Raw genomic sequence first — 21,285 nt, 5'->3', positions numbered from 1 at the left:
TCTGAGGTCTGCCAAAGGGGCTCTTAGGAATGGAGGGCAGTTGGGACATGTTTCCATCAAATGACCCCAAATTGGGTGACTCTTGTCTCTTCACAAAGCCTGGAACAGTCACACCTGTTGTACTTTATTTTTGTGAGGGTACCCGTGCGTTTGATGGACTGTGTGTGTGTGTGTGTGTGTGTGTGTGTGTGTGTCGGCCGATGGGTGTGGCGTGTGCATTTATTGTCAAAGGACAACTCAAACGAGGCATCTGGTTACTTTGCAGAGTTTGGTTCTTTGATAGCACACTGCTCCCATAGGAAGTGCCTGGTAGAGTCAAGAGCAGAGGCAAAATCAGGATTTATAAGAGGCAAGAGAAACAGTTGCCGACAGCCTGGGAACAGTGACTCTTGCTTACACATAACTGTGGTTAGCTAGTTTGCTGGCCACTAGCCAAAAGGTCTGGGCATCCTGCCCTCAAGGGGGCTAGAGGGTATCGATGAAAACAATTTGGATTTCTTATGGATTCCCCCTAAGAGACCTTGAGTGGGGGCCAGGCGTGCATGGCAGGCACTGTCCCCTCACGAGCCTGCTCCTCAGGCCAGGTGGGTGCCGCCCTGCTCATCACAGTTGCTCAGTGGGCCCTCGCGTCTGTGTTGTGGGTGTGTCTGGGTGCTGGTTAGTGCGTGCAGCTGTGAGTTTGCTGGTACCTTTTTGGGTGTGTGTATATGTGTGGTCCAGTATTTGCTGGTGAATATAGACATGTGTCCAGATTACCTATGCGTCTGGAAACAAGTGGACGAAAGTAGAGAGGGTACAGTGATGTCACATAGCTCAAGAATTATGTAATTAATTAACGGATTAGTTGGGAGTACAGTGATGTCTGTGGTTTTCAAACTGGAGCCTGCATCAGAATCAAGAGGGTTTGTGATAACACAGAGTTTCTCCCATGGCCAGTCTGGGGTGGGGCCCAGAAATGGGCAGTTCTAATAATCTCCCAGCGATGCTACCTGGCCACACTTTGAGAAGCACGGGCCCACGTGAAGAACGGACTCCATAACTGAGTGTGAGTGGCAGAGGTGTGCCTGAGCAGAGGCAGGCCTGCTTTCCTGAAGCTGGGGAGGGGGCAGGGGGCAGAGGGTGGGACACTGAGGGGGCTGGTCTCCGAGATCTTCAGGGGACGGTGGGGAAGGGTGCCTCCTCCTCTTCTGGGCCCACGCTGACACACAGCCTGGGAGCAGAGATGGTGCGAGAGCAGGTCGGAGCCCCCAGCTACTAGGCCAACCCCGAGGCAGGGTGCGCCACAAGACAGGCAAGCCAGAACCACGGGGCCTGAAGGTGCAGCCCCCGGAACTCCCTAAAATAGAACTGCTCCCCGCTCTCCCTGGAAAGGGAGCTGGGCCCCGGGATGAACGAGGCAGAGAGCCAGACACAGGGTTGGGGGGGTCACAGCACCATTTATTGTCCAAAGAGAGTACACACACCTGAGGGCCACTCCCTGAGCAGGGAAAAAGGAGAACAAAATACAGACTCTTTGGAGAGAGAAGGGAAAAACCGGGAGAGAAATTTCTCCCTTTCCTGGGACTTCACGCAGAAGCCTAGGGACCCGCTTCCAGCCCTAGCCCTCAGCTGCCCTGATCTGGGCCAGCAGCTTCGCAGAGGAGGAGGCAGGAGACCACAATGCCCAGCTCCAGGGCCCCCTGGACACCGCCCCCCACCCCGGGCTGAGGTGGAGGGGCAGGGACAGCCACCATGTGTCACTGGGAGACAGGGAGAGGGGCTGCGTTCAGTGACAGTAGAGAGCCCTTGTGAGCCCACGAACCTCCACTGGCCTCGAGGAGAGGGGCAGAGGGATTCCTGGAACAGGGGAGCCTTGGGGTGTCCACCCAAACAAAGGAAGGATTTGGAATATTGGATTTACCAAAAAAAAAAAAAAGTAATTTAAAAAAATTTAACTTCGGAAGTATAAAAACAATACAAAAATTGCCCCAACCTGCAAGGGAAAATGAACCACTCAATAAATACAGCGCGAGAGGGGAAGCCCGGGACCCCTAGCGGGGACGGTAGCAGTATACACCGTACTCCCGGCTCTGTGGGTCTGGGAAGCCGAAGCTTCGGACACCGGGCTCCGGGGGCCCGCAGTTGGGGCGCGGGTGAACCACAGGGTAGCGGGCACTGCCATCCGCCAGCCAGCCGGCATCACAGCGGTCCAAGCCACGGAACTTCCAGGCAGCAAAGAGCTGGCCCACCTTGGCAATGTGGGCACCGTCTTCCCGGCAGGCCTCCTTTGCCTCTGCCAGGGTCAGCTTCTCAGGGTGCTCCAGGTAGTACACCTGCCCTGTGGGAAAGTGGGGCGTGAGGGCTGGCCAGCAGAGGGGGCAGCCAGGGAGGACAGTGGGGCCCGCAGAAACGCCCACCCATCAGACCTCCCCAAACAGAGCAGGCAAGGACGAGCCCAGGGAGCCACCAGGCTGCGGGCACTTGCCATGCGTCCTTTGGGAACGTACCTTCCCAGTTCCGACCCCCTCTCTGAGGCTTCCATCCCACCTGCCAGAGGGCTGGGGTCCCTCCGGGCATGTCTGTACTCCACCTCAGCGTTCCCTAACTGCACCCTGGGTGGGCACCCCGCCTAGTCTGCACCAATCAGAGTCTCTCACCCACCCAATCATTTACTGAATCCCGGGGCGCCTGGCTGGCTCAGTCGGTGGAGCGTGCGACTCTAGATCTTGGGGTTGTGAGTTCGAGCCCCACGTTGGGTGTAGAGCTTACTTTAAAAAAAAAAAAATCTTTAAAAAAAAATCATTTACTGAGTACCTACTATGTGCCAGGACACTTTTCTGAATGCTTGGGATGAGACAATGAACGAATTTCTGTTTTTATTTGTTTCTCTTCCCATGAAGGATCCTTTTCGTGAGGACAGACGGGGCTTGCTCTGTCTGTGATGCCCAGAACCTAGTGTGGGCCCCAGCCCGCAGTGGGCTCTCAACGAATGTCTGATGACCCAGTAAACCAGGGATCGCGGTGAAGCAGCAGTAAAGCACTCAGAACTCAGCCCAACGTGGCTTCCAGCCCTGCAGGTGCTCCAAACCTCCAGGTGAAGGTGCCGGCGGGACGAGCAGAGGGGTCCCGAAACCCCGCAGATGCTGCCCCCCACCCAGGCCCGCGCGTGGCCGGCGCACTCACCCCTGAGGGCGGGAGCGAAGCAGAAGGCATCATAGCGGCGAAGGCGGCGGTGACGGGGACCGTAGCTGCGCACCCCGGGAGCCAGGCCCAGGCCGCCGCATGGCTGCCGGGCGCGCGCGATGGGGTACCGCACCGAGGCGTCCTGCAGCCAGCCTGCGTTGCACCAGTCCAGGCCCTCCTCCCAGGCCCGGAACAACTGCTCGAAGGAGGCCACCACCGCGTCCTGCTCTGCACACGCCCGCTGGGCCTCGAGGAAGTTGAGCTGGTAGCGCCCCCAGGGGTGCTGGTAGGGAAAGACCACACCTGGAGAGGGAGGAAAGGGGGCCAGACGGGGTGGGCAGGGGCCCAGCAGGCTGGAGACCCCAGTCCCTGCCCCCTGCCCCACTGGGAAGGATGCTCCCCGCAACACTCTCTCTCTCTCTCCCCCTCAGAGAAGCAAACCCGTCATCTCCCATCCGGGTCCAAAACGGAGTCTATGTCTGTGAATTCGCAGCAGGCTGGAGACCCCAGTCCCTGCCCCCTGCCCCAGCACACACACACACACACACACACACACACACACACACACACACTCCCTCAGAAAAGCAAACCCGTCATCTCCCGTCCGGGTCCAAAACGGAGTCTACGTCTTTGAATTCACAGGGCTGTTGTAAGAACCCCAGTGCCATGGTCTCAATGTGTCCCCCTAGTTTGTGTTGAAACCCCAAAGGCCTCATGTGCTGGTTTCAGGAGGTGGGGCCTTTGGGAGGTACTTAGGTCACTAGGGCGGCACTCTTGTGGAAGACATCAGTGTCCCTCTCTAAGAGACCCCACAGAGGTCGCTCACCCCTTCCATCACAGGAGGACACAGTCTTCTCACCGGACCACGTGGGCACCCTCCCATCCCCGTCATACCCAACATCAGGGAGGAGGAGAGTGACCCCTCTGGCTGCCGTCTGGGCCAGACAGGTGGAGGCTGATGGTAGAGGTCCCTGACTTGCCTTTCATCCTCCTCTCCTCACAGGGAGGTGGAGGAGGCCCTCATCTCACACTGGAGGGGACGGGAGCTCCAAGAGGATGAGGCGGCCACCCAGGGTGCCAAGCAGGGACGGGGTGGCTGTGGAGCCAGACCATGGTTCTCTGTGCGTGCCCGCTGCCTCCCTCGCAGGTGTGACAGGTATGAGAACACACAGCCCGTCCTAGGGACAGAGAAGGTAACAGCCCCCAGAGATTGCCCACGGGAGCCCACACAAGGTGTGGCGTGTGCACTCTGGCTGGTTTGGACAACACTGAGTTGTGAGTGTTGCTTTTTTTTTTTTTCATTAGAAGATTTTTACAGAAAAGTCCAGAGATGTCACATAAAAGTATATGCTTCTCTTGTCAAATCAGAAAACCTGCCTGTGTGGGGTGCTTCTGGGCCTGAGCAGGGCACTCCTTTGGGACCGGACAAGGGCTCAGCCGCGTGCCCCATGCCCACCCCTCCTGCCACTCACACCGGGCGGCCTCCTTGGTCTGTGCTGTCTACGACCTGCCGGAGTCTCAGCTCCTGTTTTCCTCTAAGGTGTGAGCCAGAGGCAGTAGTGGGTTCTGGAGCCAGACTGCCTGGGGGTCAAACTTCTACTCTGCCATTTATGGGCAGTGTGACCTTAGGGAAGTTACTTGACCTCCCTGTGCCTCTGTTTCCTCATCTGTAAAATGGGGGCAATGATAGCAGTAGCTTCCCTGTGGGGTGGTTTCAAGGTCCGCATGCCTGCCTAAAGCACAGAGTTCTAGATGGTTTCTCGGGGCCCTCTCCCTGTGGCCCGGACCCTCACGTCGCCCCCCCCCCCCCGCCCACTGGGGCCTCACCCCGCAGCTCCAGCTCCACCAGGCCACTCTCATCCTCCAGCCCGTCAATGACCTCACAGCGGTAACGCCCGGAGTCCTCCAGCCGCAGCTCCCGGATCTGCAGCGACACTTCGCGCTCCCCGTCCTGCCGCAGGCGCACCCGGCCTCGGTAGTCTCCGAAGGAGCGGTGCCTCAGCCCGATGGCCACCAGCACATCCTGCTCCGGGGCCCCATTCTCCGACAGCTTCCACCATTTGACGCGCACGGGCCTCAGGGACAGCAGGGCCGGCTCGTAGTGGTAGTGGCAGGGCAGGGTCACGTTGGCCCCCCGGTGGGAAAACAGGGTCTCCTCGGGTGTCTCTACCACCAGCTTCACCCCATTGAAGACGCCTGGGAGAGATGTGGGTGCCAATGGGGACTTGCTCCAGCGCATCCGTGCCCCTGCAAGGGCCACCCCCAGCCTCGGGAGTTACACCTTGCAAGGATGGCCATAATGCGGGCACCCCTCCCCTTACCCACACGCTCTGCACTGTGACTTTGCATCTCCTATCAGGAAGGGATGCTATTCCCCTCCGCCTTGAATCCATGTTGGCCCTGCCACTTCTCTGACCAAATGAACGTGACAGAAGTGACGATTCTTCTGTGCCTGCTCAGAGTCCGGGTCCACTCTTTCTTTGCCAGCCCCCGCGACAACAAGCCTGGGCACACCTGCTAGGGAAGGAGAGCCCACGGGGAGCAGAGACAAGCCCTCACAGCTGGGGCCAACCGAGGCCAACCAGCCCTAGGCGACCTGTCCTGCCAACTGCAGGCACAGTCAACTTAGACTCCTGGAGGTACACAGGGTGGGGGAGGAGGGTGAGCAGGACATAGGAGGCCCCCTGCAGAGGCTCTCATGCTGAAAAAATCAGTGGTTCTGGTGCAGTGGTTCTCAAAGGGGGATCCCTGAGCCAGCAACAGCAGCATCACTGGGAACTTGGCGGAAATGCAAACTCCCAGGCCCCACCCCAGACCTCCTCTGGGGGTAAGGCCCTGAGATCAGTGTTTTAACAGCTCTGCAGGTGACCTTGCGAGGCACTGAAGTTGGAGAAGGCTGCTCTAGGACCGGCAGTAGGCACAAAGTTTGGGGACCACAGACCCGGGGTCAGATAAGCTGGAATCTCGGCTCCAACCTTCCACAAGTCTAGTCTAGTCTAGAGAGATCAGCTGACTCTCCAAACCACTTTCCTTATTTGTAGAATGGGATCACACCAGTAGCTACAATGGGCTGTGCTGAGGCTCAAATCAGGGAAGGTGGGACCTCTGGAAAAAGCTCAACAGACGTGAGGCAAGCCTGTCAAGCAGTGACTACTACGTCCTTTGCTTTCCCCCGATGCTTTAGTAAAGCTGTGCTTGAAGCTTTCACCTGAAGACACTGAGAATATTGGGCTAAATCATAATGCCTCCATGTGACAAAACACTACACAGCCGAGTAAAATAACCTGGCAGCTAGATATCTACTCATTGAACTTGGAAAAAAATTGTGTTCTATGAAGTGACAGGGAGATTCCCAAACCACGTGTAGAGCAGGAGGTGAAAGACAATTTTCCCAATCCTCTCAAAGGCTGGAGGGACCCACCTGACAGGTTAGCAATGGTTCCCCAGGTGGGGGGGATTATTTGTGATTTTGCTTGCACATATGCAGGGACTAAAGGGAAACTGGTGAAGTCATGGGTAGAAAGTTCACGTTTTTAAGTTTCCTTGAATCTCATTAAAGTCGTGATTGTCTAGAGGCGCCTGGGTGGCTCAGTCGTTAAACGTCTGCCTTCAGCTCAGGGCATGATCCCAGGGTCCTGGGATCGAGCCCCGCATCGGGCTCCCTGCTCAGCGGGAAGCCTGCTTCTCCCTCTCCCACTCCCCCTGCTTGTGTTCCCTCTCTCTCTGTCAAATGAATAAATAAAAACTTTAAAAAATAAATAAAAAATAAAGTCGTGATTGTCTAACAAAATAAATTCTGGGGGACAAGGAAGGTGGAGAGCCAAATAATGGCGCGCCGAGAGAACCAGGTCCTAATTCCTGACACCTGTGAAAGTTGGCTTCTACGGCAGAGGAGACTGTATTAAGGATTGCAGTCACACGTATCTTCTTAGAAGGGGGCCAAGGGAGATGTGACCCTGGAGGCAGAGATTGGAGCAACACGGCCTCAAGCTCAGGTCCGTCAGCAGCCATCGGACACGGGGAGAGGCAAGGAATGCATTTGCCCCGAGAGCCTCAGGGAGGCTCATGTCATGATGAGGGGGAAGGCTGGGTCCTCAGTCCTGCCGCAGACAAATCTCAGCGTGGGTTCTTAGGATCTGTGCGCCCTGGGAGGTTGGCTCAACTCTGTGAGACTCAGTTTCCTCATCTATGAAATGAAATAATCCTTAGTATCTGCTTTCAGGGCTGCAAGGCACCCGGCATCAGCGTGGCCCGCTGGGTGCCCTCGTTGGGCTGGCTGTCAACCTTGCCTGTATGTATGCCAGGGTTTTGGTGAGGGTTGTATGAGACCACGTACGGAAGGCACCGAGAAGCGTACCTGACGCACAGTAGGTGGGCAACTGCTAACTAAAAAGTCACCCGCCCAGAGGTCCTGGGTGGCTGTCGGTTAAGCATCCGACTCCTGATTTCGGCTCAGGTTGTGATCTCAGCATTGTGAGATCAAGCCCTGTGTCGGGCTCTATGCTGAGCAAGGAGCCTGCTTAAGAGTCTCTCTCTCCCTCTGCCCTTCCCCCCCGCCCAAAAAAAGTCACCTGCCCAAACAAAGCCATGTAGCTACTAAATGGCAAAATTAAGATTCAAACTCATATCTGTCTAATCTCAAACCCCCTTTCCACTGGGGACACTGGGGGAGGTCACACTTAAGATCTTGGAAAACTGGCAGGACTTTGGGAGCCTCCTTAAGTGCACAGGTGATCCGGCTCCAACGCACTCCAAGCCCGAGAGACTAGCAAACACAGAGTAACTGAGCCATCCCTTGCACTCCTCTTAGAAATGAGCCTGGCCCGCTGCAAGGGCCCAGAGAGGGAAGGGGCTTCTGGCTCCACGCCCTGTCCCCTGTCGTGGCCTGGAGACTGCATATCACAGCAGGAGCCAGGAGAGGTCCTGGGCACCCAGCGGAGCATAGAGCCAGAGCCAGGAGGCCGCCCACCTTCGCCGTGGCCATTGCCCGGGTTCCAGCCGTTGGGATTGTTGGAGTAGTAGAAGCCATTGTAGAAAGGCAGGCCCGAGACGCAGGGCAGCAGGTACAGCAGGACCAGGAGCAGCGGGCCCATGGCGCTAGGCACAGCTGCAGTCCCGGGCAGGCTGGGAAGAGAAGAAAAGCCAATGAGAGAAGCCTGCTGCATGGGGGGCCGGGGGCCCCTGGGTTCCAGCACCCACTCGCTCAGCAGGTAATTATGGAGCATCTTCTGCCCGGCGGTTCCTGTTCTCAGAGCCGAGAAGACCGAGAGCAGAGGGGAGCGAGTCCAGGTCCCCGCCCTCAGGGGGACTGCACCCCACAGGCAGGCTGGGCCAGAAGCAAGCCAACAAAGCCTAGGGAGGAGTCAGGAGGAGGCATGAAGTCCGAGGAGAAAATTACTCAGGGAGATAGGACAGTATCGACAGTTTTCAGACGGCACGCTTGAATTTGAAAGATTGTGAGCAGCATTTTTTTAATGACGCCGAAGGGCCTAGACTAGACTAGAAAATCTCAGGGTGTATTCATGGTTAGTGAGAGGAATCCTGCATTGTCAAGCTTTTGTTTCAGTCCCGAGAGGTCTGCGGGGGCGGGGGAATGGGAGGTCACAGATTTCTTATTCTGAGTCAAGGTCAAAATAGGCAGCTGGCCCTTGGGCTGTAGTTTTGTTTGTTTGTTGTTTTTTTTTAATATTGCATTTAAATACATCTTGATGATCGAGGTTTTTTTGGTGCACACACACCCTCCTCCCCTGGTGTATTTTGCACCCAAGGCTAATGACTCATTCACCCCCCCCCCACCCCCGCATCTTCCCCAGCCCTCCGCTCATTGCCATTTGCTGAGCGCTTAATGATTTAAAAGACCGGCAGCCTTAGAGGAACTCGGTGCAGAGTCACGATGCCCTGTGGGGAGTACAGAGGTGGGGTAGAGAAAAGGGGCAGGTAAACGAGACTGAAGACACAGGAGTTAGCCAGGTAGAAAGGACACTGGGGTGTGCCCAGCAGGGGCCCGGCAAACGCAAAGGCCCAGAAGCCAAAGAGCACGTGGGGGGCTGGGAATGTGCTGGAAGTTCTCCATTTGTGCCTTTCTCTGCCCTGATCCCTCTTGGCTTCTCCCAGTGCCCTGGCCTCTGGCTTCCAGCGGGATTCGGCCAACGGGAGGCACCCACAGGAGATGGGCGGGAGGAAGGAGAAGCAGTGTCTCTGCAGCACTGTGCCCCCTTGTGACCACAACCCTGCTGCTGGCTCCTCTCCCCAGCACCTGCTCTCCTGGGCTGTGTGACACTGTTTCCTCCCTTTCCTGCCCACCCCCCAGGCCTGGGGGGAGCGACTGCCATTGCTTGTCTCTCTGTCTTCTCCCCTGTGCATTGCCCCCCATCCCCACTCTAGAAGCCAGCCACTCCTTCCTTAGTAGAGTCTCTTTGCTGGAACCACCGAGGGTGAAGTCTTCCTGCCAAAACCCTGGCTGATCCAGGGGGAGGCGGTGAGAGGGGTCAGCAGGCCCAGTGTCTAGATGCCCTTGGGTCTCCAGCCCAGGTTTTTCCCTCTCTCCTTTGTCCCAAAGGCCCTGGGGTGCCAGTGGAGCCAGAGGATCAGAAGAGCCAGTGAGAAACACCCCTCCAGGGGCTGCATTGAAGGGGGACGGTGGGGCAGCAAGGCCAGGGCACAGCGGGCACCTAGATGGAAAGGTGACTGTGATCATCATGCAGCAACGTGGAAACACGCTTAGGGTGTAATTTAAAATGGACAAAGCAGAACATGAGAATTGCCCCTTTGTTTATGATTGTAAGGCTGTGGCCCGGTGAATGCCTGCTGTATGGAAACCAGAATGGGAGAGAACAGCAAAAAGGGACTGGGAGGGAGGGGGGAGGGGAGGGGAAAAGAAAAGGGGGCGCCTGGGTGGCTCAGGTCGTGATCTTGGGGTCCTGGGATCGAGCCCCGCATCCGGCTCTGGCCAGGCAGGGGGGTCTGCTTGTCCCTCTCCCTCTACCCATCCCCCCCATCCCGGCTCATGCTCTCTATCAATGAATAAAATCTTTAAAAAGAAAAAGGAGAAGAAAGCATGGAATCTATACGGAAGGGTGGTGGGATTGAGCAGGGAACCTTCTTATTTCCAGAACAGGTAGGAGCCCTTGCTGGGGAGGAAGGAGCAGATGTGGAGGAAGCTGACAGGTAGAATCCACTGATCTCCTAGACCCCTTTGCAGAGACCCTGAGGCCCAGAGCCGCCCTCTGTGCTGAGCACTGCAGTAGGACACTGTCCTGAGGTGTCGCTTCTTGTCCAAGAGGAGTCCCCAGGAGATACCCATAAAGCCCACGGGGACTTGGATCTGGGCAGCCCCACCAGGCAGCACAATCTGCAACCTAATACAGAAGTTCGGGGGTAGGAGGATCTGGGTTCAAACCCCAGCTCCACTCCTTACCAGCTGTGTGATGCCAGGCAGGGTTCCTCAGTTGTGAAATGAACTTCATTAAACTCACCATGACCTCTGTTTCACCCATGTGTTCTACTTCTCTCCTACAGTAACAAGGTTCTAGAGAGGTGCATGGCCAGTCAGCAGAAAGCTGTAATTCCAGCCTCCCTCTGCAGGGAGGAGGGGTCCTGGAGCTCCGTGCTGCACAATGGCAGTGAGCGAAATAAGACGTTCCCCTTGCAGCTCTTGGGTTAAAACACTTAGGGATGCTGTTTCCTGGTATTCTTCCCCTCCACCTGCTGGCGACCAGAGGTGCCACCATCGTCTCAGAGATGTAAATCATGGGTTGAATGACAGAGCCAGGTCCACCAGCCCTGGACCTCCCCCATCCGCCCCGTGTCATGAGAGAAACAAAGTCCTAACGTATTTAGGCCACCCCATTTTGAGTCTCTTTGTGAACCCAGCTGAGCCTCACTTGGACTGCTCTCACTGGCATAAAAATATGAACAGCTGAGTGTAACGAGCCCTTACTATCTCATTTACTCCCGATCACAGCCCCTAGAGGTGGAACCCCTTAGTAGCCTCATTTACAGCTGGGAAGACCAAGGCACAGAGAGATTAAATCATCAGTCCAAGGTCATCCAGCGAGGACGTGGCAAAGTTGGGATCTGAACTCACTCCAGCTCCAAAGCCATGTCAAACTCAGGGAGGTGACGTGTGCAGAGCACACAGCTCAGAGCCTGGCACACAGCAGGCCCTCCTAGGAGAGTTTCCTTTCCCTTCCTTGAGGGTCCCACGTCTGGAACCAGGAAGGAAGTGGAATGAGAACCGAGAGGCTGTTGATACTGAGCTGGATGTCACAGGCCCCACCGTGTCGCTGGGCACCCGCAGCCTCTGCCAGCGTAGGGCTCGCCAGCCCCCGTCTGCCATGTGCCCTGCCCCCTCACAGCAGCTCCTCAGGCCCAGCCGCCCTCTAGTGAGAAAGGGCTTCCCTGGGATGAGCAAATGGAGGTGTTTCTGTCACAAGGTGATACTTGAGTGCCTGAAAAAGATGCAAAATTTTGCATCGGAGACTAACAAGTGAGGGGAAAAATAAGGCTGGGGCAGATTCCTCAAAACATATGCAGCTTTGTAACCAGACTGTTAACAAAACCAGGAAGAGTCCTAATAAAAAAACACCAGCACCACGAACTCTCCACTGACCTTGGCACCCAACACCCTGTCAATCTACCCTTTGCAGCCTTCACCATCAGGGCAAGGGCTTCCTCCTTTGAGATGTAGGTTTTCGGCGGCCTTGGATTCCAGGAGAAACCAGATTTGCCAAAATTAAGAATCTGACCCAGGGTGGAGCCATCTTCTTCTTTTTTTTTTTTTTTTAACTCAAGGGAAATGGCTTTGCAACTTCACCATATGATTCCTACGCTTAGCAGAAAACTTTGTGTGAAGCTGCTGTTTAGGCACCCCCATCTCCCCAAATCCATTGCATCCCTGAGATGGTACAAGTTTGGATCTTGAGAGGCGGGGCAATTTGGTAGGAAGGGATGCTGCATTGTCCAAATCTATTTGGTTCCTGAGTCTTGAACACTGAACAGCAAAGAGCCTGGACAGTGAGAGATATTCGTATGCATACTTTTCTGCAGGACTGTCAGCATTTATCTTAAGGAATCCCTAGCTTGCTAAAGCTTGCTCTTTGATTGGGAGAAATCCTGTTATAGTCGCTCCAACATGTCAGCATGTTGAGAAAAATCACCACTGGACCAATGTCATTCCATGACACACTGACTTCAGTCCCCCACTGTTCTCACCAATCGTGGGTGAGGTCATTCATCATTCAGAAACACGCACTGAGGCAGGAAAGACTGTAGCACCTTCTGGGTCCTCCAGCAAGCTCCTAGGCACCCCTTCCCAGCCTCTGAGACCCCAGCACACATTCACTCACTCGGTTTTAAAGGGCTGCCACGTCCAGCGGCTCCCCCGACCCTTCCAAAAACTCCCCAACCCAGTCCGAAAGAATTTTACTCTCCCCAATTAATCCACAGGTAAACAGAGGCACAAAAACATGAAGCAACTGTCCGAAGGTCATGTGGCCGAGACAGCAGAGGCAGGACTCGACTCTACAGATCCCATAAGGATCTGTCACATAGAAGGACGGCCTTCCACTCATCAGTGCACTTGCACGGATGTCATTGTGGGTTTCACAATGTCAATTTTTATCCCCCTTGTACACAGAAGGAAACGGAAGTTCAGAAATGCTAAGTTGCAGGGCGCCTGGGTGGCTCAGTCAGTTGGGCGTCCGACCCTCAGTTTCGGCTCAGGTTGTGACCTTGGAGTCATGGGATCGAGCCCCAGTCTGGCTCCGTGCTCACAGGGGAGTCTGCTTGAGGTTCCCACCCTCTGCCCCTCCCCCCACTCATGCACATGCACAGGCACGCCCCCCTCCCTAAAAAATAAGAAAAAGAATGCTCAGTTGCACCGCTAAGGTGAAGGTCTTCATCAGGAAATAGATGGAGCTGGAATGTGGCCTCATTCACTCAGCAGGTATTTTATCCTGCGTCCTGTGCCATGTGCCAGGCACAGTTCTCAGCATGCGAGATACAAATCGGAAGTTGCCGGAGCTCACGTTCCAGGGAGGGAAACAGACAGCAAATAGGATATGGGACATCCGTGTTGTCAAAGGGTTGCAATGTGCTAGAGGACAGAGAAACAGAAGTTTCCTGGTCTCCAGAGCGGACTTAACAGGGAAGCTCGGGGGTTGAAGACAAATGACCACCCTGAATGTTAGGCGAAAGCCAACCACTACCACTCAGGGAAGCAATGGACAGGCAGCCTGCGCTCCCTGACCCTGGCTACCCTGGGGGCCGTGGGAGACTCCCCAAATCAGCTGGAGCTTTGCCTGGGCAAAGACAAACCTGCACCTTGCTGAGTGACCTTGAGCAAGTTACTCAACCTCTCTGTGCCTCCATGTCCTGATCTGGAAAAAAAAGGCTAAATACTAGAACCTCACTCTAGGACTGTGCTGAGGATTATATAAGATGAATTATGTCCAGCATCAACACATAGCAGGTGCTCCACAAACAGTTGCTAATACTTATTGGTAGAAGAACATAGCAGCAGATTTCAAGTTCTAGAATCGGACCAGCCACCGGGATTCGGTTCCGGTTCCCCCAATTACTAACAGGGTATCAGTGGGCAAGTCACTGAGCTTCGCTTTCCTCATCTGTAAGATGGAGGTCACAACAATTCTAACCAGAAAACATTTCTGTAAAAATTAAGGGAGAGAATGTCTGCAGAGCACTTAGAACGCTGCCTGGCAGGAGGGCAGGCACTCACAAAATATAGCGGTTATTACTATTGTTTTTTTTTTAAAGATTTTATTTATTTATTTGAGAGAGAGAGAATGAGAGATAGAGAGCACGAGAGGGAAGAGGGTCAGAGGGAGAAGCAGACTCCCTGCTGAGCAGGGAGCCCGATGTGGGACTCGATCCCGGGACTCCAGGATCATGACCTGAGCCGAAGGCAGTCGCTTAACCAACTGAGCCACCCAGGCGCCCGCGGTTATTACTATTGTTAAAAGTGCAGTCTCCCCTTATTTCGGTGAATCTTTCTCCCCTCTCACTGCCTAGGAGAGAAAGCAGCCACCATTGCCTTCTCTTTACAGTTCGGGGAAGCTGAGGCCAAGGGTATGGAGGTGAGTGAAGCATCCAAGGCTTTATCTTTGGTAAACAGGCAGAGGTTAGAAAAAATTCTCAAGTCTCCTGGCAGCCCATCCTTTGCTTTTCCGAGCACCACTTGCCTCGGGACCCCTCCCCATAGCAGAATAAGGAGAACCCCAACTCGGAAGGAAGATGGGGCTCCCCAGGCTCTCCTCACTTGTCGGGCGGAGAGTAGCGTTCCCCCATCCACCAGCAGGGGGCAGCATTGCCTTCCAGGTTTCCACAAGCCCCAGCTCCCGGGGAGGAATTTGACTTCGCGGGGGCTCCCTCGTTTAGACAAGGCTTACACGCGCCTTTGAAAACTGCGGCCCCCGGAAAGTGAAAGCCGGAGGTGTCTCCTACCAGCATTCCCAGTCCGCTGGGCCACGTAGGTCCGCGGGGGAGAGGCCAGGGCTCCTCTCATTCCTCCCCCTGCTGCAGAGAGCAGAGGCATTCCCGGGGGTCAGGCTGGGCACCACGGTCCAGGCCGGGTCACACAGGCTGCTGGGGCGACCCAGCGAGTTGGTGACAGAGCTGGGTCCAAGAGCCCGCGCTGTTTCCTTCCTGGCCGCCCACCGGCCCTAAATGCCTCCCTGAGCGACCCCATCTCCTACCCAGGGCGCTACTCGCCGCCCTCCCTAAGGCAGAAACCCCCGCGAACCGAGGCCTGAAACCGACGGGCATCCTTTGCGCTTTCCCTGGGACAGCCGAGGGGGCGGCAGAGGCCAAGAGGCGCAGGTCGGCCTGGCCGCCGCCCCGCGGGTTGTCCCCAACCCCCGGGCTCCCGCGGACCCCGGAGCACCCGACACATGCCGCGGGGCAGAGCCCGGCGCGCCGCGCACGGTGCCGGAGGCTGCAGGACCCGGACTGCACGAGACGGGCAGGGATTCTGCGGGCCCCGGCGGCAAAGAGGCTGGACCGGGCGGTGGTCTCAGAGGCATCGGGTTTCTCTGGGGATGTGCCTCCTCCTGACGCGCCCCGGGGTCCCGCGCAAGTCGGCCCGCACCCCCGCGCTGCTCCCCTCCCCCCGCCCCGGACTCGCGCCCGGGGCGCGCCCCAGGAGCGATCACAACCCAGCTCCGCCCCGGCCCCGCGGTGCCCAGCGCACTCCTCCTGCTCGCTTCCCCGACCCTGCCCCGGGAGACGTGGGACCCCGCAGGAGACCCAAAGCGGGGAGGGGCGGGGGAGCACGGACCGCAGGGGGCTCCAGAAGCCCGGCCACCTCCGAGCTACGTACCGTCCCCAGGCGGCTCTTGGACGGCTGGAGCGCTCCCAGCCCAGGGCTGTCCGGGTCCCAGGAAGCGGGCGGATTTGGGGGATCTTGAACGGCCCGAGAGGAAACGGCTGCGGACAAACCCCGGCGTTCCCGCCGGGCCAGCCCCTTAAAGGAACACACGCCCCTTTCCCTCCCAAGAGCTGGGCCCAAAGGGAGGAGTTGCTGCCGACTTGGCTCCAACTCCGAGATACTAGCCGGGTGTAAAGGGAATGTCCAGGAGTTACTATCACATCTTGGAGAGGGGTAAGTGGGAGATGGAAGAGGTGCGTTATTGAGGGGGGTCCCATTAGAGCACTCTGGTTTATCCAAAACAGTGGGACTAAACAGGGGGAGCCCCTCTCCAGCACTCTGCAGGTGGGCTATGGCTGCCCCCCCACTTTCAGGAGCAGGAAGGGTAAACGTTCTGTATGCTTACCCCCCCATATAAGGCAAGGGGGCACTCACCTCCCTCCTGCCCATGAGTTTAGCCATCATGAAATCCCCAGGCAGACTGTTAACTCAATGTCAGGCACAAGGACACCGACCCTCGTAGGAGGGGCTTGAAACAGTGGTCTTGGGGGAAGGGAAGGCAAAATTAGGGGTGCCCCCGGCAGCCAGCAGGGGCAACCAGGCTTCTGACTGGCGCTCCAACAGGGGCAGGGCCCTCCCTTAGAATCCTGACATCTGTCTGTCCAGCCATCCGGCAGGCACCACCTCCCAGGACTTCTGTTTGGACAGGGTGTTTTGTTTCCATCCTGGTCAACAGGGGTCCTGGGCTGGACAGTTTCCCTCAGCAGAAAAGCCTAGGGGTCCTTCAACCCTAGTCGGGAGAAGGGTCACAGGTCATGGGGTCACTGAGTCCAGAGTTCATTCTTAAACATGCTTCAAATGCCTGAGTGCATGCGTGTGCATGCATGTGTGTGTGTGTGTGTTACACAAGAGCCAGGAGCACATCAGAGCACAAAGACCTACAGTGAACTAGAAGGTACACTGTGGCCGAAGCAAATGCCAGGCAGGCATCAGGGAGCCAGTGAAGGTTCCTCCACGAGGAGGCGAGACCTGTCTGACCTCTGCCTGGAGATGGACTGGAGGAGAAATAAGACTCAAGTACCAATTAGGAAACTCTTGCAAGCTTCTCTGATGAGGAGGTGGCCCGTATTTGAGGCCTCCACAGAGCCAGGCTTTGCATCCGGGTATCTTCTCTGTCAGCCTCCACAAGGCCATGGAGCCAGTCTTGTTATTTCCATTTTACAGATGAAGGACTTGAGGCCCAGAGAGATTTAAGTAAATTGCCTAAGGCCGCTTGGAGCCAAGATCTAATGACTCCACCCTATTGAAACCAGGAACAGAAAGTAGAGCAGACTCCTTGGAGAGGTGGGTCAAGGGGTCCCAGTGCTGAGAGCCACAGCTGAAGGGGGAGGGACCACAGCCAGGAAGGTCAGTTTTGCTCCAGCCACTCAAGTTTCACGTGCCAGCCAGGGCCAGGGCTGGCCAGCAGGTGGATCTCAGTACTGGCTCCCCAGACCGCGGTCAGGAACGAAAAAGCAAATTTGGGGAGGAGACAGTGAACGCGTGTGGAAGTGCGGGAGGCCGCCCAGGGGGTCAGGAGTGAGGGCCTCAGGCTCTCCGCAGGGGGACAAGGCTATGGCCGACTCATCCAAGGTTACAGAGAGGAGCAGAAGGGCCTGCGTGGCTTAGGCCATTCCAGAGTGGCCTCAGGGCTCCTGGGCCCGGCGGGGGCCTTGTGACTACAGCTGATGAGACTGGCCCGCAGCAAACATTCAATGCCACAACAGGGGTTGTGGACAGATAGGAGTGAAGCCCTCAGTTTCCCCTTATGCAAGTGGGACTCCTTGGGTTCCAGCAAGTCCCAGCGCAGTTCATTCCTGGGGGGGGGGGGGTGGAACCATCCCAGAGCACAGGGGCGGAGGAAAGAAGCTTCTCCCACTGTTAGTCCCACGAGAGGCCAGAACAGGGTTGTGGCTAGGAAACGCTCCCAAGACGGAGGCCAGAGGCCAGCAAACCTCCCCACCCCCTCTAGACTGACTCCAGACACAATCCATACAGCTCCACGGAAGCGATCTCTGAAACAGGAAGGAGTGGGCTGAAAGATCCCCATGGGTGGGGAGCCCCCATCCTCAGTTCACTCAGAGACCGCAGCCTGGGCCTTTTATTCTGTCCCTGCCCGGCTTAGAATCCCTGGCAAGGACGGCTCTCAGGAAGGAGCCACTTCCAGACTAATTTTCCCCACGAAGTTCCAGCAAAGCCACGCCCTCCCTTTGGCAGCCCTGTGGCCTGGATCTGCTGCTAAGAGGAGCCTATGTGTACCACAGCATGGGTCCCAAAGTTTGTTCCGGAAAATTCACCCTGTGTCCCAAAGCCTGGGGTACTAGGGTGGTTTCCTATACCCCTTTCCCAGCTAGTCAGTCCCTCCTCTCCCTGCCGGTCTCCTTCGCAGATCACCAGGGCACTGGCCTGCACTGCCCCTCGCTGGCTACTTCCTGATGTCATCAGCTTGGAGGGCAGGGTGGTGAGGGCGGAGGGGCACCCCTGGAGCTTGCCAGCAGCCTCCCAGGAACCAGTGTGCTCAGCCAGGAGGCCTCGTGACCACTCGGCAGAGCCCTGGCCCGCTTCCTTCCCACCCTGCATCCCACCCCGGAGCCTCCCACAGTCCTGAAAGCAGCCCAGGTTCATGGAGTTCCTAGTCGTTTCTGCAGCCCACCACCCCGAAGGCAGAGAAAATGCCGAAGGGGAAAACCGACAGCCTCAGCCATGTGCTCCTGGTCTGGGAGGAGAGCAAAGGCATTCGTGGAGACAGCCTCTGTGCCAGGCACCCCCTTGCCCCTCACTGGGCAGCAGCTCTGGGCCCGGGGCCGCATGGGTCTGGGGTGGGGGTTGGGGGGGAGAACAGAGGGGAAGGGGCCAGGCATCGGGACTCGGAAGTGGGACCCCTCAGGAGTCCCCTCCCTTCTCCCGCTGTTCAGCTGTCCATAGTTGGCAGGTGACATGAGTATGCTGGCCTCTGGGAGGACTGAGGGGCGGGAGCACCAGCCCAGCCCAAAGCCCATGTGGACGGAGCAATGATGAACCCCAGCGAGAGTTCCAGGGGGTGACATAAATATATTTTGGAAGCTGCCTGTGTACTCTGGGGGAAAGAACCAGCACACCTCCACCCCTTTTCTCCATAAGCCCGCCCACCTCACCCCATTCTGTCTCTTTTTAGGCCAAGGGTCAAGAGAGGTCTCCAGGAAGATAAGGGGACGTGTCGGGAACTAGGTGGCAGCTCTGAGCGGCAGCATCGTGCTGAGGGACAGGAGACTGTTATCCTCCAGCCTGGCGCCTCAGGGCTTCCTCTGGGGGCCCGTGGGAACGTGGGGTGCGGGAGTGAGTGCTGGGAAAACAACAGACTAGAACCAGGGATCCGGGGAGGTGCAGGTAACCCCCACTCCCTACTTCACCCTTCCCTGTCTGTCCCACACCTACTCAACTCCCACGGTGCCTAAGAGAATGGGAGGACAGGAGGGGTGGGTGCCAGGGCCACAGGGGCGGGGGAGGGCGGGGGGCGGGGCAGGGGAGAAGGCGAGGTGGCTGAGACCCCCCACCGCCAGTCGCCGACAGTCAGGAGGTGGGGTGGGTGGAGGAGGCAGTGGGCCAACAGCAGGCCAGGAGGACCAGGTGAGGGGCGGGTGCCCCAGGGCCCTTGCGGTCACCCCGGCCAGGCTGACCACTAACAGCCCAACAGCTCCACGCGCAGGGTGATGCGGTTGTGCCAGGCGACGGGCAGGATGCGCACAAAGCGAGCCAGGAAGGGCATCTCAAACATGTTCTTCTTGTGGGAATTATTGTCCAAGTTGCCAGGGAAGATCTGCAGGCAGAGGGGTTGTCAGGAGGGCCCCAGAGCCAGCCCCCCCCACCTCCCCTCAGAGCCCCCGGCCAGACTCCGAAGGGCACCCCTGGAGGGGTGACAGGAGGTCAGCCGGCCAGACACTCACCTTGCTGTCGATGGCCCCCTGGTCTCTGTACTCGGCCCAGTTGATGCTGTCGTTACTGTAGGCCACCTTGTAGGCTGCCACGTACTGGATGTGGCCAAAGTCTCGGGCCCCCTGGGTAATGATGCCGGTCACTTGCTTCTGGGAGCCCAGGTCAACCTACAGGGGAAAAACAACCACATTTTCTTTGTGTAGACCATTCTCTCCAGTAAAGTGGGAAAAGGCAGACAGGGCTGGGGCCCGACTTCTAGTTTGGGGAAAGCTACTTCATTTGGCACAACCTCCTCGTTCATACAATGGACATAAATCCTGTCACCTACTCTGTCACACTCTGTTAGACACTTCACTGCAGTGGAGCTAGAGTTCACAGCCTGGGCCTTGGCCAACCCGCAGCCAATCCGCACCCCACCCCACCCCCGGTACAAAGAGAACCAGGGCAGGGGAGCCACTGGAGCGGTTCCCGAGGCGTCCTGCAGGGCTGTCCACAGCCTGGCCGGCACCTCGAGGGAGTCCAAATGCAGGCAGCGCCTCACAGAACCCGGCTCCACAGGCTAATGGCAACTGGGAGCCGGGAGACAAGCCTCCTGCCCCCAGTCCCTGACCATCCTGCGGAGGCTGCCAGAGGCCTCTGGACCGGCAGTCCCGAGACCCGGCTTGCACACCTGGCTTGCTGCCAACCAGCAGGTGAGGCCCAGGCAAATCCTCACCCTGCCGGGACAGTTCCCTCATCTCTCAGATCAGCGGACATTCCAGTTTTCTGTGACTCTCCTGGTTCCCAATTTCATGAAATCCAAGGGCTTGCCCCAGTGGCATATTCTCAGACGCCAAGTCAGGCAGAGAAATCCTGAGGTGTGCCTGCCTGGGTCAGGTGTCCCTCCTCTGTCGTGCCCTACTGTCTGTGGGCTCAGCCTTGTCACCCTGTGGCAGCTGATGGGGATGGCCCTACCGCCACACACACACACACACAACCCGCCCCTTCTGCCTGGGGCTTGGGGCCTTGTCTCAGTGGAAGCAGCCCTGAGTTTCCCCCCGCTCCCCGTCCCCCTCCGGAGTTGCAGAGTCAGGAGAAGCTGGCGCACGTGGGAGGGGGAAAAAAACAAATCTGAAGAAAAACAAGGCTTTTCAGACGCTTCCTCTCGGGGAGCACACGCCTGGGCTGGGCGGAGGTCAAAGATCAGCAACCGTGTGGATCCCACCCAACCCCAGCCTTGCAGCCCTGCACCCCGACCCACCTGCAGCCACTCAGAGGCATCATTGGTCTGAGCGGTCCAGGCATTGAACTTGCCCTGCTTGTCCAACCGCGCATAGAAGGGATACCAGCTGAAGGCATTCAGGCCCCAGGTCCTGTAGATGCTGGAGGCCGTGATCTGCTTGTCAGGGATGGAGTTGTCCTTCATGCCCAGGGGCTCAGCACATCCTGCCAGCAAGGGGGTTTGTCACGGAGGTCAGGACCTGCAGCCTCCCAGAAGCAACAGCATGAGGCGACCACGGGGAGGAGCTGTGGATCCTGACCAGCCCCGGGCAGCCTCTTGGTTTTATTTTTTATTTTTTATTTTTTTTTTAAGACTTTCCAACCGTTGTGCTTTCTCTCTGCCCACCGCACCGACTCCTCACCTGGGCCAGCCGCTCTCCATTCCCACCCCGACCCTGATTCGCCCTTCCCAGATCCCCACCACGTGTCCCCTCTGCACGAGGGCAGGCCCTGCCACCACCTCCCCCATGTCTTCGAGGCCTGACTCATGAGACACCTCCTCCAAGAAGCCTGCCCTAACCACCTCA

General features: G+C 57.3%; 2 protein-coding genes across 5 annotated transcripts in view; both read right to left on the bottom strand.

The window, feature by feature from the left end:
• Positions 1–1,424: 1,424 nt before the first annotated feature.
• Positions 1,425–16,382, bottom strand: HAPLN3 (hyaluronan and proteoglycan link protein 3). 3 transcript variants are annotated; one of them, XM_025892959.2, is made up of 5 exons: positions 15,500–16,382; positions 8,132–8,286; positions 4,990–5,358; positions 3,163–3,465; positions 1,425–2,317 (listed from the first exon to the last, which is right to left on the bottom strand). In XM_025892959.2, exons 1-5 carry the CDS (start codon positions 15,823–15,825, stop codon positions 2,031–2,033), a joined length of 1,440 nt encoding a protein of 479 aa, XP_025748744.2. In that variant the 5' UTR covers positions 15,826–16,382; the 3' UTR covers positions 1,425–2,030. The 3 variants fall into 3 exon arrangements, with proteins under 3 accessions (XP_025748744.2, XP_073738220.1, XP_073738221.1); XM_073882119.1 differs by having other exon boundaries at positions 5,047–5,358; XM_073882120.1 differs by having other exon boundaries at positions 2,155–2,312.
• Positions 16,383–18,617: 2,235 nt separating this feature from the next.
• MFGE8 (milk fat globule EGF and factor V/VIII domain containing) overlaps positions 18,618–21,285 on the bottom strand; it is a 26,883-nt gene continuing 24,215 nt past the window's right edge. For both annotated transcript variants that reach the window (XM_025893305.2, XM_073882266.1), the window contains exons 9-11: positions 20,739–20,923; positions 19,510–19,665; positions 18,618–19,382 (exon numbers count right to left, since the gene is read on the bottom strand). In XM_025893305.2, coding sequence (XP_025749090.1) covers positions 19,245–19,382; positions 19,510–19,665; positions 20,739–20,923 — 479 coding nt within the window. In that variant the 3' untranslated portion in view covers positions 18,618–19,244. The remainder of the gene's footprint in view (positions 19,383–19,509; positions 19,666–20,738; positions 20,924–21,285) is intronic.

Source organism: Callorhinus ursinus, unplaced genomic scaffold (assembly GCF_003265705.2).
Source record: "Callorhinus ursinus isolate GAN/ISIS: 27379988/994484 unplaced genomic scaffold, GSC_fseal_2.0 scaffold45, whole genome shotgun sequence".
Taxonomy (NCBI): Eukaryota; Metazoa; Chordata; class Mammalia; order Carnivora; family Otariidae; genus Callorhinus; species Callorhinus ursinus.
The sequence above is the reverse complement of the archived record's forward strand: the minus strand, read 5'-3'. Positions and strand labels throughout refer to the sequence as shown.

Coding starts and splice junctions, on each gene's coding strand:
- HAPLN3 (XM_025892959.2), bottom strand. CDS start 15,825: ATGGGACCCCCCTCAATAACGCACCTCTTCCATCTCCCACTTACCCCT. Junction 5,359..8,131: donor GGGCAATGGCCACGGCGAAG/GTGGGCGGCCTC, acceptor CATCTCTCCCAG/GCGTCTTCAATGGGGTGAAG. Junction 3,466..4,989: donor GGTGGAGCTGGAGCTGCGGG/GTGAGGCCCCAG, acceptor CTCCCTCTCCAG/GTGTGGTCTTTCCCTACCAG.